This window comes from Pelobates fuscus, chromosome 3 (genome assembly GCF_036172605.1).
Source record: "Pelobates fuscus isolate aPelFus1 chromosome 3, aPelFus1.pri, whole genome shotgun sequence".
Classification (NCBI taxonomy): Eukaryota; Metazoa; Chordata; class Amphibia; order Anura; family Pelobatidae; genus Pelobates; species Pelobates fuscus.
Window position 1 is genome coordinate 270,052,674 of NC_086319.1, and position 17,525 is coordinate 270,070,198.

Genomic DNA, 17,525 nt, shown 5'->3' on the forward strand with positions numbered 1-17,525 from the left:
AGTACTATGTTTGACTGGTGTACCGGCGGTGGTAAGAAATCCTCTTGTCTTCCAAATTAGGCCGAAGTCATGTGCCACACCCAGAGCATATCTTGAATCTGTATAGATGTTGGCACGTTTTCCTTCGGAAATTTTGCATGCTGAAGTCAGAGCCTGTAATTCGGCTTCTTGCGCAGACATTGCTGGCGGTAAAGATGATGATTTGATAACTTCATCTGTTGTGGTTACGGCATATCCTGTATGGTATCTTCCTTCTTCATCAGCATATCTTGAGCCGTCCACAAACAGGGTAAAATCTGGATCTTGTAATGGATTCTCATGCACAGTTGGTAGGTGTACTGTCTCCATTTTCATCTGTTCAAAACAGTCATGAGGTGTTTCGGGGTCATAATCATTCACTATGACCAGATCTTGGAATTCCTTTTCTAGGAAGTGGCGCGGCCATGCTTCCAGAAGGTCAGTTGTTGGGTATTTGACAATACCATTTTCCTGTAGCTGTTCTTCATCCATGGTGGCCCATAGCTTTGCCATGGGCCCAAGGTCATTCCATGACCTTGTCTTCAATTTGGTAACAGGAATATGTGGGATAGCAGTATCCCAATGGCGGTAGAGGTAGATAAGTTGTTGAGGTAGTTGGACCAAGACCATGCTATTGCCTTCAGAGTCACAATAGAAATCTTGAGCAGTGAGCTTCACATCAGTCCAGTAGTAAAGCTCATCTTCATAGCAAGGTTCGGGAGTAATGTTTGGTTTGTACCACATGGTACAGAAGGCGTAATCTGGGCCTTCACAGAGAGGCTTCTCATCTTCATAAAATGTCAAATGTGGATGCATGACTTTCTTGATACATCCACAAAGCAGGTAAATGTAGGTTTCATCTGTGACAAATCCATAATAGATACCCCCCTCAGGGAGTGGAAGAAGAGTGGATGGGTTAAGAACTTGACATCTTTGGATGGAAATGTTGTCAGGTAGAAGAAGATGACACTGTAGGCGTAGGTGTCTGGCAGGAGACACGTGCTTGAGCTGGACTTGGTTGATGATGGCAGAGATGTCATGAGGGGCCAAAACAACCAGAGGGTGGCCAAGGACCAGGTCTGAGGTTCTTTCTATGAGCTCTCTTGCAGCAAAAACAGCCCTGAGACAGGAAGGGGTCCCTCTGGCCACAATGTCCAGTTGACATGAGAAATATCCAATAGGCCTTTGGCGGCCTCTTAAGTCATTAGTTTGGGTGAGAACTCCTGTTGCATGGCCTTGTCTTTCAGAGACAAATAATTTGAAAGGTTTGGAGTAATCAGGCAGGCCCAAGGCAGGAGCAGAAGCAATGGCACGTTTTAGAGCATTGAAATTGTCTATTGCTTCATTAGTTAAACAGAAAGGGTCAGACTTAAGTGCGTCATAGAGAGGTTGCATGAGCAGGGAGGCCTCTGGGATCCATGCTCTGCAGTAGGAAATAAGGCCTAGGAAGGCATGGAGAGATTTTGAAGTTCTTGGAGTTGGAATATCCAGTACGGCTCTTACCCGGTCCCGGGTAAGATGTCTGGTACCTTGAGATAGGCAATGTCCAAGGAAAATTACTGAGGGTTGGCAGAACTGTAGTTTGATGAGGGAAGCCTTGCATCCTTGTTCTGCCAAATAACAAAGCAGGCTAATTGAGCACTTTTCAGTAGTGGGTATATCATCTCCACAGAGCAGCAAATCATCCACATACTGAAGCAGAACAACTTCTGGGTGCTCGGCTTGCCATGGGTCAAGGATGGTGGCCATGGCCTTTGCAAACTGACTTGGTGAATTTTGTGCCCCTTGGGGCATGACAGTCCAGGTATACTGTTGCATCTCATGGGTGAAAGCAAACAGGTATTGGCAGGATGGGTCCAGTGGAACACTGAAAAAGGCATTTGCTAGGTCAATGACTGTGAAAAATTTTGCAGATGGTGGGACTCCAGAGAGCAGAGTATGGGGATTTGGTACAAGAGGGGTGTCCAGGACGGTAGCTTCATTAACAGCACGGAGATCCTGAACCATCCTGTACTTCTCTGGCTCACCTTTTGGAGTTTTCTTTTTCACAGGGAATAATGGGGTGTTGCATTCAGATTTGCATTTCACTAGGGCACCCTTCTCCAAGAGTGCCTTGATGTGGGTAGAAATGGCAGCAGCCTGTGCTGGTTTTAATGGATATTGTGGTTTTCTTGGTAATTTAGCCCCTGGAATAAGCTTTACCACCACAGGGGGAACATTTAGGTGACCTATGTCCTCTGGGCCTGAGGACCATAACTTGGCGGGCACCTGTGTTTTTAATGCCTCTGGGAAATTGGACCTTAATTCTGCTGCTTTCTCACGGGGCTTTTCTAAATGCAGCATTAGAGGCAAGGAGCACAAGGCTGAGGTGTCTGATTCAGATAGAGGTGTGGACATTTCTACCTGCCCATCCGGGGTAAAGGTGATGGATGCTTGCAGGCGTGAAAGAACATCAGCACCTAATAGGTTAATTGGGCATGTGGAGGATACCACAAAGCGAGCAAGCAGGCTAGAGCCAACTCGTAATGGAGTTGTTAGAGGGCTATGTCTTGGCTGGCCATCCACTCCAACACAAGAGACGTCAATATTTGACAGAAAGGATGGGTCTGGCAGGTCTTGTTCTCGCAGAACACTACGGGCTGCACCTGTGTCAACTAGAAATGTGGTAGGGTGGCCTTCAATGGGCAAAGTCACTGTGGCAAGTGGCCCACCCTTATCCCCTGTAGACACTGCCATAACAGGGGTTGCAGACACAGGCTTGCCAATTTCCTAATCATCTGGTTCCTCAATTATCGGAACCTGTTTGGTGGCTTTGGGAGCTGGGGCAGGTTTGGAGGGCTTTCTGGGCTCCCTTGGCTCCTTTTTAGGTTCTGGGCAGTCACTTCTAAAGTGCCCCTTGGCTCCACAATTAAAACAATGTCCCCCCTCCTCCGGTCTAGTACCTTTTGGGACTGGGGTGGAGCGGGATACCATGAGAGGCGCTGAAGTGGATCTTCTTGGGGTCTGAGCGGATTCCAAACCTCTAGCAACTAAAAGTAGGGTGTCCAGGGGAACAACCTTATATTCAGGGCGTGCAGCAATGATTCCCTTGCGTATAGAGTCCTTAACACCTTGGACAAACGCACCTGACAGCATTTGTGAATGAATCTTGTCAGTAAGATCAAACCCCAAATCTGTAAACATTTGATACAGTCTTGCATGAAACCTTTCCACTGATTCTCCTTTATCTTGAATAACATCAGTAAGGCCAGCAGCCTGATCTGCAAGTTTGTCCTTAGCCCATTCTTTTAATTGGGTGCAAAAAGTTACTCCAGAGGGGTAATCAACATCACTGTTGAGCTGATCTGTACTGAGGTGTCGGGCCATACTTGGCCAATACGCATCCCCTGCTTTAATAGCACAAATGCTCAATAAATCACGCCATGCGGCTGAATAAGTCTTTTGAATTTGAACTATCCCTCGGTAGAAGGGCATAGGCTGCTTTTCTGGGTCCGGGAGTGATTTCATCAGAGCACTAGCTTGAGTGGGGTTAAAAGCTACATATTTAGGAGGGGCCTGTTCTCCCCGACCCTTGTGGCCGAAGGGATCATCGATAGAACGATGAGATGGGGCTCCCGCAGCAAGTTCCGATGAGACATGGGACACCCTGTCCATCTCGTCATCATCGAATTCTATGATATTGACTCTTCTACGCGGTGCAGGTCCCGCGTGAGGTGAAAGGGTCGGTGGCTGGGAATGAGCCCCAGATGCAGGGGTGGCTAGCGAGTCGTAACCTGGGGACAGGTAGTCGCCGGGAATTACTGGCATCAGGGCTGAACTGGGAGCCGCCGTATTGGAGGCGGGGAAAGGAGTTGCTTCAGGATTAAGGGAAGAAGCGGCGGCCATATTTGATATGGGCACTTCCGGGGCAGATTGGGCCGGACTGGGCATGACCGGAACCTGGGGAGCGGCTTGGGGAAGGGGAGGGTAACCGGGGTAGGGCAGGGCCATGGGATATGGGAAGGGGTAGGGCCAGGCAGGGGAGGGCAAAAGAGTAGGGTGGGTAGGTACGGTTAAGGAGGTAGGATATTGGACTGGGGCGGAGCTGGTTATCGGAGGAGACAGGACAGGATTAGTAGGGATGGATGCAGAAAGAGGAGTCGTAGCATGGGAGGGAGGGGTAGTTAGCTGGATGGGTGCTGATGGAAGGGGATTAACCATAGAGAGGGATTGCAGGGAGGAGGCGGCAGATGAGATGTTAGGATTAGGCATGGAAGGAAGCGTGGGGATGGCTGAGGATGATGGGACCGTTAGAGAAAGGGAAGGGGTAAAGAAAGATCCATCAGAATTCAGGACCGGGCAGACAGGGGAGGTGATGGGATGGGATTCGGGAGGATCGGGAGTGGGGAACATAGTCAGCTGGCTATCACCTATGGCTGACTGAACCTTGGGGACGGACATCCCCTGGGCGCCATTTTGGGGCGCTGGCTGAGGGTAAACCCCAGCAACACAATTTTTATGATACACAAACAATTTTACACCTTTGTGATTTACTTCTTCCTCAACCCAACCTTCTAACTGAATAGCCTTCGCTACTCTGTACCATGCTTCAGCAGTCTTTAATAAACCATTATCTGTAAGCTTGCCTTTCATTTCTGCTAGTAACTTGCGCCAACTTTCTGGTTGCAATCTCCCACATGTCGGTACAGCAATTTTACATACTTTTGCAATCTTTTCAACACCTTTAACCATCTCTTCACCCTCTCTGTTCTCTACCAAATCACATGCTAACCAGCCCTTGCTGGGCTTATCTAAATCCTGTCCCATAGTCCCTTTACCCCTATACCAGCGTCCTAGATATAGAGAGAGAGAGGGAAATTTGAACAAGAACGTCTACAATGCTCGACTGCCACCCGAGAATCTTGGGACTTTCTCAGGTGCGTCTTCCCAAAACGTAGACTAGTCACTTAATCCGCCTACCCGGGGTGGTAGACACGGATTGGAGCGAGGTGAGAAGTGTGTGACCAATCACTTCTCTTTTAAGAGGAATGGGAGTGGATAGTATAATAATATAGAAAGTGTAGAAAAGATGAAAGGCAAGGAAAAATCCTTAGAGACAGACACAGGAGTACATGAGACTCCTCATTAAACAAACAAGACAACAATACAGTTGAAATACAGTGTATGCATCACAGTTCAAATGAAATCAACAGTAATTCCTTTCCTTTACTCATGTGCTTACTCCAAAGTCACCTCCCTCAACCCCGTAGTGCCCCTATAAAACCCACTTACAAGTCTCACTACCACAAATAAACAGAAAAACTGGAATTCCACCAGCCCCCAGCGCTCAGGGCGGCGGTTACCAAGAGAAAACTGGAATCCCCCCAGCCGAAGCTGAGGTTTACCAAAACTGGAATCCCCCCAGCCTCGGTACTCGGGACAGTGGTTACCAAAATTGGAATTCCACTAGCCCCAGTACTCGAAACTGTGGGTTACCACGTGCACAATGAGGCTAGCTAAGCTCTCAGAGTGTCACGAGAAGGATCACAGGAAATTATGAGTCTACACAAAATCCACAGTTCCAACAATCCCCTTTTTCCTTACAGCCACAGCCACGAGGCTCCTAAAAGAGGTAAACAGGCAAAGAAGACCCCCAGGAACGCATCCACAGGTCAACCCCCCTTTTTCCCTACAACCACGGCACCGTGGTTCCTAAAAGGAGTAAAACAGGCAACAGAAGACCCAGGCAAATCCCCTCGGGTCCACCCCCCCTTTATCCCAAAAGGGGCAAAATACAAACAGATAAACAGACAAAACAGAAGACCCAGGCAAATCCCCTCAGGTCCACCCCCCTTTATCCCAAAAAGGGGAAAACAAGCAAGACAGAACCCCAGGCAAATCCCCTGCAGGTCCACCCCCCCTTTATCTCAAAATGGGGAAACAGGCAAACAATGCAAACACAATTCAAACACACCCAGGCAACAGATAGACTAAAATGCAGGTAAACAAATGAGTAACGAGACACCGGGCAAGATATTACCTGTCTTTGATGTCCTCCCGGGAAGCAGTCACAGACACGTGGACGGGTCAATCAAAGGGGCCGGAACGTACCGGTTCAATACCCACATCAATAGTAGGTAAGATTTATCAGACTATATATTCCAATCAGTTTTTTGCACATCTGTGACTAATTACCCTTTTCTCATTTGTTATTTTCAGTGCTGGAGTCACAGGCTGCTGTTATACCTTAAGGTGTTCAACACCTACAATGACCCTTGGGCACTCATCCTTGCTGTCCAGTCACTTCTCTGTTTGGCCACTGCCCGCATACTGAGCTTGCATAGGTAGCCAGCGATAGGCTGACACACTCAGCCAATCATCACTGACTAATGCTTCTCAGTGATTCCCACCTATGCCCAGTATGTTGGTTGAGAAGAGAAGGTGGCAAAAAAAGAAAAAAGGGGTATGGGAACCCTAAAAGCATTGCAGAGAGAGAGAGAGAGAGAGAGACTTTGAATGACTATTTTTAAAGCATACCTACTTGTCAAAGAGACAACAAATACTGAAACAGAGAAAGCGTGGAATATTGCCTAACATATTTTAGTTTACATATAAACATATAAAGTTTACTGTTAAATATTATATGTGCTCACATTCATTTTTATTTTTTTTACAATTAAACTGGGGTTTCTAAGACCCTGCAGGAAGTTGTACGACAAGATAAAGGGATTTACCAGTGAAATACAGCACCTTTCTGTATATCGGCATATGCCATCAATAACGTTCTCTGTGACATTCTTCACCTTCCCAGCAGCGCTGACTAACATTGTACAGGAAGGATATCAGGGCTGGTTTGCTCTTAAAGGGATAGCTCAAAATGTGCTTCTCTCACCTCTATAATAGGTGATATTCAGCTGCCAGTATTCCAAACAGTTAGCCAGGCTAACTGCTCAATGAAAACGGTTTAGTTACCTCTAAATCTAGTGGGAAACTGAAATGAGCTAGATGCTCGCTGGCACCATTAAACATTTAAATAAGTAAAATAAAGTGACTTTTTTTGCAGCTTAATTTTGTTCAATAATAAAGGTTAACGCTATCACAAAGCGTGGAGACACGGAACTGGCCCAGGAAGCACCTCTAGTAGCCATCTGAGGAGCGGCCAGTGGAGTTATCACTAGGCTGTAATGTAAACACTGCATTTTCTCTGAAAAGAAAATTACAGCAAAAAGCCTGAAGGTAATGATTCTACTCACCAGAACAAATACATTAAGCTGTTGTTGTTCTAGTGACTATAGTGTCCCTTTAATTTAGCAAATGTAGTCACACAGTGTCTATAATATTATTACAATGAACATCTGAGTCATTGCTGTCAGTATGATGCCACAGGCTAACATGGTACATTTCAACAAATTGTGCAAAGTCATGTGCACCTACTGTCTCACAGATAAACTTCCTGGTGATTAGGAATGGATGTGGCAGGGTCAGAGAAAGGGTGTGTCAGTGATGCAATACAAGTGAGAGATTGATCCTGCATTTATTAACATGTTCCCATAAGCAGGACGCAGAGAAAACACCTGGGACCCATAACATGGGTCCCAAACCAAGGACTCCCCTGAAAGATGTAGGACTGCTGGGAGATATGTCAATGCTGCTACATAACTCCAACACATAGTCAGTGAACGTATTATGAAGAAACGCTTCAGGGAAGTGAAACCTTCAGCCCCACCTATGTACAAAGTGTATTAACATACGTAATGGTTTGTTTCTTTAATGAAGAGTAAGCACAAAGTAAGACACACACACAATCACATCCCATCCAAATGGTGTGCATCAGGTATCCAACTCTGAAAGGATAACTTGTGATGAGATGTTGCTCTATTAACAACTCAAACTAATAATTCAACTTCTAAATCAGTGTGCACTTTAAATGAAAACGGGTTACATAGCAATTACCTAATCAAGGTAGTATTCAAGTATTTACAAAGGAGGGTCAAAAAAAAAATAAAAAGAAACAGAAAATCATTTAAATTGCCAAAAGTTGTAACTTCATTTTTACTGAGAATGAATTCAGTTTTATGGGTTGCCAAAGCCTCATTTTTAATAGCAGTTTAATAATTTCTTGCATTTTTTATTTAAAATGTTTATTTAATTTACCTGTCCTCTTTGTATTCAGACTATCAGATTCTCAGCTAATAGTCCTTCACTTCATCTGAAAATCTCAGCCAGCTTCTCTTCCTCAAAGCTAGTTGAGATCCCATCAGCTTGAGTGAATGATTCTCCAACCATTGCGTCAGCTCTTCCAAAGCAATGCATGGAGTCAAAAAGTAGAAGTGGAAGAAGAGAAACTAATAACGAAATAACTAATAACTAATAATAAAAAGATGATGAGCTGAAGCATTCTGAGATGGATATGGAGGAGAGGGAAGCAAAAAGAGATGGCTTACGCAAAGTCATCATTAGTGATCAGCACATCAAATGAGAAAGAATTAAAGTAACACTGTAGGCACCATAATCACTTCAACTGATTAGTTGTTGTGCCTGGAGTCCATGGGTGCTGGATCCCATATCACTACATAACAGTTTTCTCTCCATTAAGTAGAGATTCTCTGTCCCTGGAAGCTTGCAGCCTGGCCTCCAATAATGATATGACAGAGGCAGAGCTATGATTCTACCTTGTGCCATACCAGAGACTGTGGCAGTGATTGGCTGAGCGCACTTAGCCAGTGATCTAGCCAATATCTGCCCGCCACCTCTGCTATGGTGTCAAGCAGGGTACAGCTCCAACTCTGCCATATCATCATTGGAGCCCGGGCTTCAGGCTCCTAGGTTTAGTAAACCATTTAGCACTGATGCAGGACCTGGTGCCCATGTTTTCCAGGCACTATATCCACTTCAGTCAGTTGCTGTGGTTATGGTGACTTCAGCCTTCCTTTAAAGGAACACTCAAAGGAACAAAACCACTTCATCTTAATTAAGTGGTTTTAATGCAGATACCATTTAACTTTTGTGCTGAGAGGGGTGCAGGGAAGCAGCGAATGTGCAGATAGGGGTGCAGGGAAGCAACTGCACATTCACTACACCACCAGAAAGAAGAGACTCTGGTTTGGGAACCCTAGCTGCCACATATACAGAATACAAGCGCCAACAATTCCATCTCCTTTCTACCATTCAACTTTTGTCTGGCACTATCTAAGCCATTTGACCCATAATGTCGATTACTCGCCTAAATATTTTGTCATATGCTGGTACTTTCTGTCGTATTTTATATGCCATCATCTCAATAAATAAAATGGATTGAAGAAAAAATATATATTTGATATTAACCTTAGTGTGTTGTTTTTTTTTTTTTTTTTTACCAAGGGGGTTACGTTTTAATAAGCTTCCCACTTTTGATAGAAATTATGAAGATTTCATGGATGAATGGTACGCTTTTATGAACAATCTTTCCATTCAGACCATGACCCTTATCATTAAACGCAGACAATTAACCCTTAGAGAGTTGGATGAACAAATATCTCAGGCTAAACTAGACTGTGAAACACAGAAATCAAATGGAGAATTTGTAGAATACTCACAACAAATGAGCGAAAAATTGGATAAAATAGTAAATGAGGTAATAAGCATTAAACAAAGGAAGAATAAAAGAGACATCTATGACTACACTTTTAAAACCTAATGTTAAAGGTACAGGGAGAAATACAAGAGAGACCTCCTAATAACAGAGAAAATGAGGCAATGGACTCCTGGAACTGGCAGGTCCAGAAACACCATGGGAATAGATCAAATAAGGCCAATCACATTACCCGTGGAAGAAACGACACCATCCCTTTGAAAAATAGGTATGCCCCCTTATCTCAAAGAGATGAGGAAAGAAATGTTTTTTTTTTTTTAATAAAAAAATTATTAATTGAGAGCCGAAAAATAGTATGTCGGCTATCAGGACTGCTGGGATAATCATATGAAAAGAAAAATAAAGATAATAGGAAACAATCAGAGCTCAAAAGAAAAACAATATTTGGTCATTAGTCCCAGTGAGTTTCACTTGTCAGCTCACCTTAGCCTATGCCCTCGAGGGGCAGAGCATAGTCCAGTCTTTGGGAAAGATGTCTTGTGCTTCCAGGCTTCAGAGTGGGTTGTAGGGGAAAGCCACTCACCGGGGTCGATGCCTCCACCCCTACCTCTGGCGCGTCGACTGGTCTAAGGGTCGAAAATGCCCGCTCGTGTGGTGCCCGCTGCTGATGCGGAGTATGCCGCTTTACTCGCCGCCATTTTGGGGCCTTCCTCAATGCTGGGGCCATGGGCTGCTGCTGCAGGGTTGTAATCCGCTTGAGAGGGGAGTGTTTTGTCGGCTGCTGCGGTGCCTTTCGGTGCGTCGGTTGTTGCTTCGGGATGATTTCCCTGTTGGCTTTCTGCCCAGGTGAACCGTGTGTGTGCAGGCTGGATGCTGGGTGTGCAGCGGTGCCTGACGGGGCCCTATACACCCCTTCTCCCGCTTGCCTCCGTCCGCTCCTCTGTCCCCCAGCCACCCGTGCTGTGCGTAGTTCCAACTGCTCCCAGAATCGAGTGAAGATCCCGTCGAGGTGTAGCAGCATGCGATCAATCGTGGCGCAGCCGTCTGGCGTGGCCAGCCTCGTGTCGCTTGTGGAAGGTGTATCCACCATTTTTGAGGAGGAATGCCGTGTGACAGCCTCTCGCAGTCTTGGCTGCCCGTTGTCCATAAGGTGAATGCCTTTGCTGAATGTGGACCGGGATGACCCGCCGGTTCGGGGGGGGGGAGTTTGCTGCTCAGGGTGCCCACCTTCTGCTTGAGATCCCGGAGAGCGGCCGCCTCTCCCGGACTCAGCCCTTGGTAGGCCGCAAGCCTCGTTTGGTCGGTCCGGTGTCGTAAAAGTTCGGGAGAGGTACCGTCTGGTGCAGCAGCCTCCCCCAGGTTGAATTTTTATAAGCTGCGGCCCGTAGGTGCCAATTTCTGGGTGAAACACCCCTTTTTTCATCCCCAGACGTGGGAGCTTGTGCTGAACACGTCTGGGCTGCTTGGCTGCCAGGCTCCGCCCCCTAACCTTAGTGTGTTCCTTTAATTTAAAATCATGAAGTGGCATCCCATTAGTATGCCTTTACTGGGGTTTTAGCAACATTTTTATAGGGAAAATATACTATATCACACAAACATTTCCATTTTAATAGGAACTGGTCATGGAAGTCTCTTGTTTATTTAAGAGAAGAAAAAAAAAAAGCAAGTTTATTTGCTCAGCAATTAGTAGATGTACATGTTCAGGATGCTAGGATAGGTTCACTTTGGAAGTATGAAAGAGCTAATAAGAAGACAGATATTGACAAAAGGTGCTTACGTGATATACTTGTTGTATAAAACAAATGCATGTTCAGTGTTTCCCTCGCTGGCATACACATTAGCCATGCGTATCAATTCCACACCAGATCGGTAATAGCGCCTTGGAGGGATGTCATCGTTCACTTCGACAGAGGTCCCTAATGCAATTAGAGCCCGGATCCTCTCCTCCGGAGGTAAACTGGTATCATGGTGCTCTGGCATGGCAACGTTTGGCAGAAGCAATGCAGGAGAGCACTGTACAATACAAAACAAAAGGAATGTGTGAGACATGATGCCTATAACAAATCATCTTCCTCCAATATGATTCTCTGATGGACTTGTTATTATAACAATACTGGCCTATACAAATGCTCCCTATTTATAAGATGCATTTACCATAAGGCATTTACTGAAATAAATCCATGTTACGTGATCAGAGGACAAATATGTCTAAATTAGATTATGGCAACTGATTAATACCTTTTTTTGCCAACACTTGCAATACATCTAAAATGGAAAAAAATATTTCACCACATGACAGTAGGCTTTGTATATTGCTTTAAACGTCATTTACTAACTCCAACAGCAGCACAAGTTAACAAGAGAAACTATAAACCAATCAGAACAGAAGTAGAAGGTAATATAAGAACATGGTCATATAAGCACTTTCACTTTATCTGCTGCTCCTGCACCAGCACAGGTCAGAGTTTTGAGTTCCTGTAGCTCACCCTGTACTACGTATTTGCCCAACTTGTTATTTATTTCACTCCTTAATTTATTGGAATTGTGTTTATCACTTAGTTTCCCTACTTTAGTGTGCTCTCCCCTGCTGCCCCTTCACTCCAACACAGTGTGACTCCATTCCTTTTTCTCATCAGCAGCACAGTTTTTCCCCGTTGCCGCCACCACCCCTTTTAGCTTCAGCGTGGCTATCTGGGGCCTGATGGCACTTCCAGGGGCGTAGTGAGGCCATCTCCCTCGGACCCGTACGTGAGAGGCGGCCATCTTGCCTACAGGACCAACCACGATTTTAGATCAGCGGCAAGTGGGAGTTCTTCTGTCCCCCCTTTTGCTTCCTCAGCTTTCCTTTGTCTCTTATACAAGTACATATCATTGATATGTCTATTATTGCTTTGATTGTGCCACTGTGTGCCTCACTCATTGGCATAAACCACCTATCACTGGTTAAATGTACTCATTTTGCTCTGGACTGTACTGACAGTAATAGATGCCCTGGGGTGAGTCTCCATTTATACTGTCAAAGGGGATTCATTGGTTACTCTGTTTTAACAGACCTCATTGGTGAGCCCATTCCCTTCAAGGTTTTCTTGTACGCAAGAGGACGAGTCCTATATGATCTAGGGCAGGGGTAGGCAACCTTTTAGCAGCACTGTGCCGATATAGGATTGTAATGTCCCGTAGCGTGCCGGTCCTATTTTTTTTTTTTTATTAAGGTGTGTATGCTGCCGTATTTTTTATTAATAGTGTGTGGGGGCTGTTTGAGGTATTGCATGTGAGAGGCTGCATGTGGGGTTGTGTGCATGTATGTGGATTGTTAGCAGGTTGCGTTTGTGCGGATTGTGTGTATGTTTGTGTGTGGGCTGTTTGTATTATTTGTATGAGGGGAGGGTTATTGTGCATTTCTGAGTATATCTAGCAGTGTGGGTGGCTTCCCTGGGTTCCAGTGTGGTCCAGGCTGGCCAGATACTGGTCAAGGACAGGAGCTGCAACAGCAGCTACGGGCTGCTTTACTACATGTGGATTCCCATTCACAAGTGCTGGGAGGAAGTGATCTCCATGTGCTACAATGCTTAAATTGAGGATTGTCCTTCACAACCTCTTCATATTAGCAGATATCTGAAGTTTTACTGGGACTCCTGATAGGCCAGAGCCTGTTTGGCTCTAGCAGCCTTGAGTGCCATGCAAAGACACCTTGAATGCCATGCATGGCACTAGTGCCGTAGGTTGCCTACCCCTGATCTAGGGAATATCCAATACCCTCATTCATCTTAATAGGCACTTCTGTATCACTTAGCCTGTTACATTCACTACTCGTTACAAAAGCCCTTCGAGGAAAGGTATGCAATCGCCTCAGAGTGGAATGTTCAATGCCTGTCCTTTCAGATAATATGGCCATGACAGCAGTGTTTGACTCCGGGGAAGTCATAATTATGTCTCAGAGTGGTCCCAATCCCTAGAAGGGAATCGAGAAGGGTGTATATATAGCACAAAACAAGCTTCTGGACATCACAGGACCATGAATTGAACAAGCGACATCCTTCTTTCCTGGCTCATCGACACATTCTCCTCCCCAAAATAAAAAAAGAATCATGGCAGGAGCTCAAGAGGCAGAGGGAGAGCCCGCTTCTTCACACTGTCACCCTGGCAGATTTTCTGTTTTCCTATACCAATGGATGACTATGATGCTGGATGCTTATGTTTTGGCCTCTCGTGTTTTTTTTTCACAAAACCCCCGATGGATATGAGGAAGCAGGCATAGTTTGTCAAGGGAGCTGTCCATTTAGAAAACTACGTTTTTTTCAGCAACATTTTCCTAGTTTCAAAGAAAACCGTTTTGTTTTTTTAACCAGTCAGTCAATATGCATCATCTCAATTCTTATAAGGTGTACAGGCACTTCAAGATGGAGGGTATCCATATTTCAAGAGACCTACTTCAAAAGGACATTTAGTTCACATGTCTGGATTTGAAGAACACATATTTGGAGGTACACGTGGCCCATTTCTTATTAAATAGGAGGCACAGGAGGCTTCACCAAGTAAAGTTTGGCAATGGAAAAAAACGTTAAACTTTATTCAGGGGAGGGGGGGAGGGGCATGAATCTGAACAGTGAGGTGACACTACAGCTAAGCACCCAGATTACTTCCTCTCAATGAAGTGGTATGGGTGTCATGTCTCATCGTTTTCACCCTGCAACTGAAAACACTGCTGTCCTGCAGAGCAGCAATGTTTTTATTGCAGGGTTTAAATGCCTCGAGTGGCTGTCACGTAGCCAGCCACTAGAGGTGTTTCCAGCAAAATATAGTAACACTCTGCCACTTCAATCATACAGTCTCACAGAGACCACTTTAATGGCACAGTGCATGCACATTAGTCTCATAATGTATTCCTATATGAAAGCATTTGATTGAACGGAGATCATCATGCTTGATGATGTCACTGTGGGTGGATCTGGTGCAGTCAGGAATATGTCCTTGGACTTGATTACAGGTATTTAGTTTTATAAACAAAGAGGGGTCCCATAATATTTGTAAAACTGAGAAGGAAAACATCAAGTGTTATAAAAATATATAGTTTACCCCTGTAATAAATAAATCAATTTAATAAAATCAAACCAATTTGAGTAAATCACAACTTGTGTCACCTTTTGGTAAATGCAAGAAGTCCACATGATTACAACACTGGAATCAATAGAAGATGCCATAAAACACAACCATCCTCCACAGCCCAATTCTCTCAATGCACGGCTGTGGGAACTGGCAAAGCCTGACAGCAGAGGCTTCACATTGTGTTAAACTTTGTCAACCTTGTACTTGACCATAAAACAAAGTAGTGGATATGTTATTAATGGTATATTTTACTGTGTTAACAATATCATGGCATTCCAACTCATTACGAGTGTTTAAAAAGGAAGATATCGCCAGTAATGGCTAGTCTATTTCCAGTAATGGCTAGTCTATTTCCAGTAATGGCTAGTCACTATCAATCAAGTTATTGTAAGCTACTTTCCCATGACTCCCCAGCAGTCCTTAATTGCTGCAATACACTGACCGTCTATCATCATTTCCATTTCTACAAATGCTAATCAGCCTCACCCTCTCTATCTTAGAATGAACGATCCCTGTCTCTGATAAACTCTTTTTACTATAAGTAACTCCATTATTTGGCCAGTGATACACTCACATGGTCCCCTCCCATCCAGTCTGACTGCTCTCCTATTGACCCATATAATGGACCCTGTCCCCAAGCCCACTTAATCCTTACCTGTCTGATACTCACTATACAGCAGGGACTCGCATTCTTCCGGGTCAGCTGATCGTGCAATCACCGCTCAGTACTCGTGGTCACGAGACACGGGGCATGTGACGCTGAGCGCAGACACCCTGCGGCGGCCATTTTTGACATTGGCAAGGGCGACCGGGGGGGGGACACCGTCTTGTAATGGGTGGAAGTTAAGATAGTGGTTCACTTTATGTTTATTATTAGTTGGCTGCATTGCCTGTCATTGTTTTACATACCCTGTGTTCTGATGTACAGTTTTTAATTTTACCTGGTGTCCACCCAACTGTTCGTTGAGAGCTGGAATCTCGGCTGATCACTCTCAGCCAGTGAGCCCTGCAGCTCAACAAAGAGAGCTTTCGGCTTTCATGAAGGAGCTGACCGGTAAACCGTTAGCAAATGGTTTAACTACTCATATGGAGGCAATAACCATAACCACTACAGCGTGCTATATAAGTTAACCAGTGGCATAGCTGCAAAATGTTTGGTGATTAATAAAAAAAATCATAAAAAGTGATGCAAGTGTAACAACAGCTTTATTTGTTAACTGGAAGGATAATAACAGCAAACTTTTAAGATATGAATGTTCTTTCTTCAGTCATGGTGTAAAAGCTTTATTTGGTGTGTACTGACTGAAGCTTGGAAGATACCCCACCCCCGTATTACTGGATTGCTACAATATTCTCATGTGTTACTATAGAGTTGTTACAATTTATACCTGTAGTTTGCCACTGTAATGTTATGTGCATGCAGTGTGTACCACTGTCATTTAATGATTCTGACCAATATTTCATGTAGACAGTTATTAATATTTTGGGTGATAGAATTTGGTTGCTAAACTTTTCAATAGTTTATAACACATGCCTACTCTGCCCCCTCCCCAGTCGTAAATACCTTCATATGACTGTTCCATCCCTATTCCTCAGGCCTCACTTCACAATCAGCTCAGTGAAGACTGCATTTTTTTCTCTTCTCTTCTCTTCTCTTCTCTTCTCTTCTCTTCTCTTCTCTTCTCTTCTCTTCTCTTCTCTTCTCTTCTCTTCTCTTCTCTTCTCTTCTCTTCTCTTCTCCACTTCCCACCCACCCAGGCTCCCCTTAAAGATATAGCATGCTCCTCCAGCTGTTTGAGATTCTCACCCAATTACCTCTTCATTCCCCTAACATCTTACCAATAGCTTCTCTCTGTTAACTCTTTCAGCCATCACCTCCAAACTTCCCCTGCTACCTCTTGTCTCAAATCCCCATGGTTTCCTTTAGATTGTAAGCTCACGGGCCATCTAGCCAAGCACTTTGTATAAAAGAGCTCCAATGGCTAGATATCAGCTTACGGGCAGGGCTCTCTTACCCCTTGTATTTGTATGTGTATATTGTACGTTTCTCAACTAATTGTACAGCGGAATCTGTGTGCACTTTATAAATAGCAATAATAATAAATAAATTTGGTAAACCCTGCCTGACGAAGGCATGTTAATGTCCAGAAAGCTTGCAGTGTCATTCCTCTCGTTTTTTCTTAATTACTTAATAACAAAAGTACTTATATTGTAGTCAACCTTGAGTGCAGGTTGCAGAATAAAGTCCTTTAGAGTTTTTTTTAACATTTTCATATTCCGACACGGTGGAACTCTCATCACACTCCCCATATCATTTATTTTTTAAACTCATTATCCTAATCTAGCTTTACAACATAGGTTTCCACAGAAAGACATATTCCTAATCCTCTATTTAGCATTTTACAAAGGAAGTGTTACATCATCATGCTTTATCTCAAAGGAACACTCCACACATCTAAAGCACTTTAACTGGTTGAAGTGCTTTATGTGTGAAGAGTGTGGCCTCTTTTCTTATTTTACGAAAAGTGCAGATTTCAATAGAAGTTGGCACTTTTATAAATTAACCTTGTTACACCACTTTGGCTGTCAATCAGACAAATCAGGCCAACTGCCCTGTTACTTCCTAGTTTGGTTAGCTAAGTGGAGTAGGCACCAATTGCTCAGATTGCTCTTCCTGCAAAGACCTCTTGTGGTGGAATCTCGGTAAAAATAAATTTAGTAGGCCGAGATTACCACGTGGCATGTGTACGTGCATATACTGGCGTATACGATCAGTAGTGTACGGAGCATGTGCGAAAATACCGGATATAGTATTCCCCTCCTCCATTGTGCTGGACAAGCCATGCGGTCA

At 44.4% G+C, this 17,525-nt stretch overlaps 1 protein-coding gene across 3 annotated transcripts in view; it reads right to left on the reverse strand.

Annotated features, from left to right (window-relative positions):
- The window catches only part of STAMBP (STAM binding protein), a 35,222-nt gene extending 19,836 nt beyond the window's left edge, over positions 1–15,386 (reverse strand). For 2 of the 3 annotated variants that reach the window (XR_010090450.1, XM_063448514.1), the window contains exons 1-2: positions 15,330–15,386; positions 11,346–11,581 (exon numbers count right to left, since the gene is read on the reverse strand). Coding sequence is in view for 2 of the 3 variants with exons in the window: in XM_063448514.1 (XP_063304584.1) it covers positions 11,346–11,548 (203 nt within the window). In the remaining variant the exon portion in view is untranslated. The remainder of the gene's footprint in view (positions 1–11,345; positions 11,582–15,329) is intronic. The other variant, XM_063448515.1, reaches the window with a different exon arrangement.
- Positions 15,387–17,525: the final 2,139 nt, after the last annotated feature.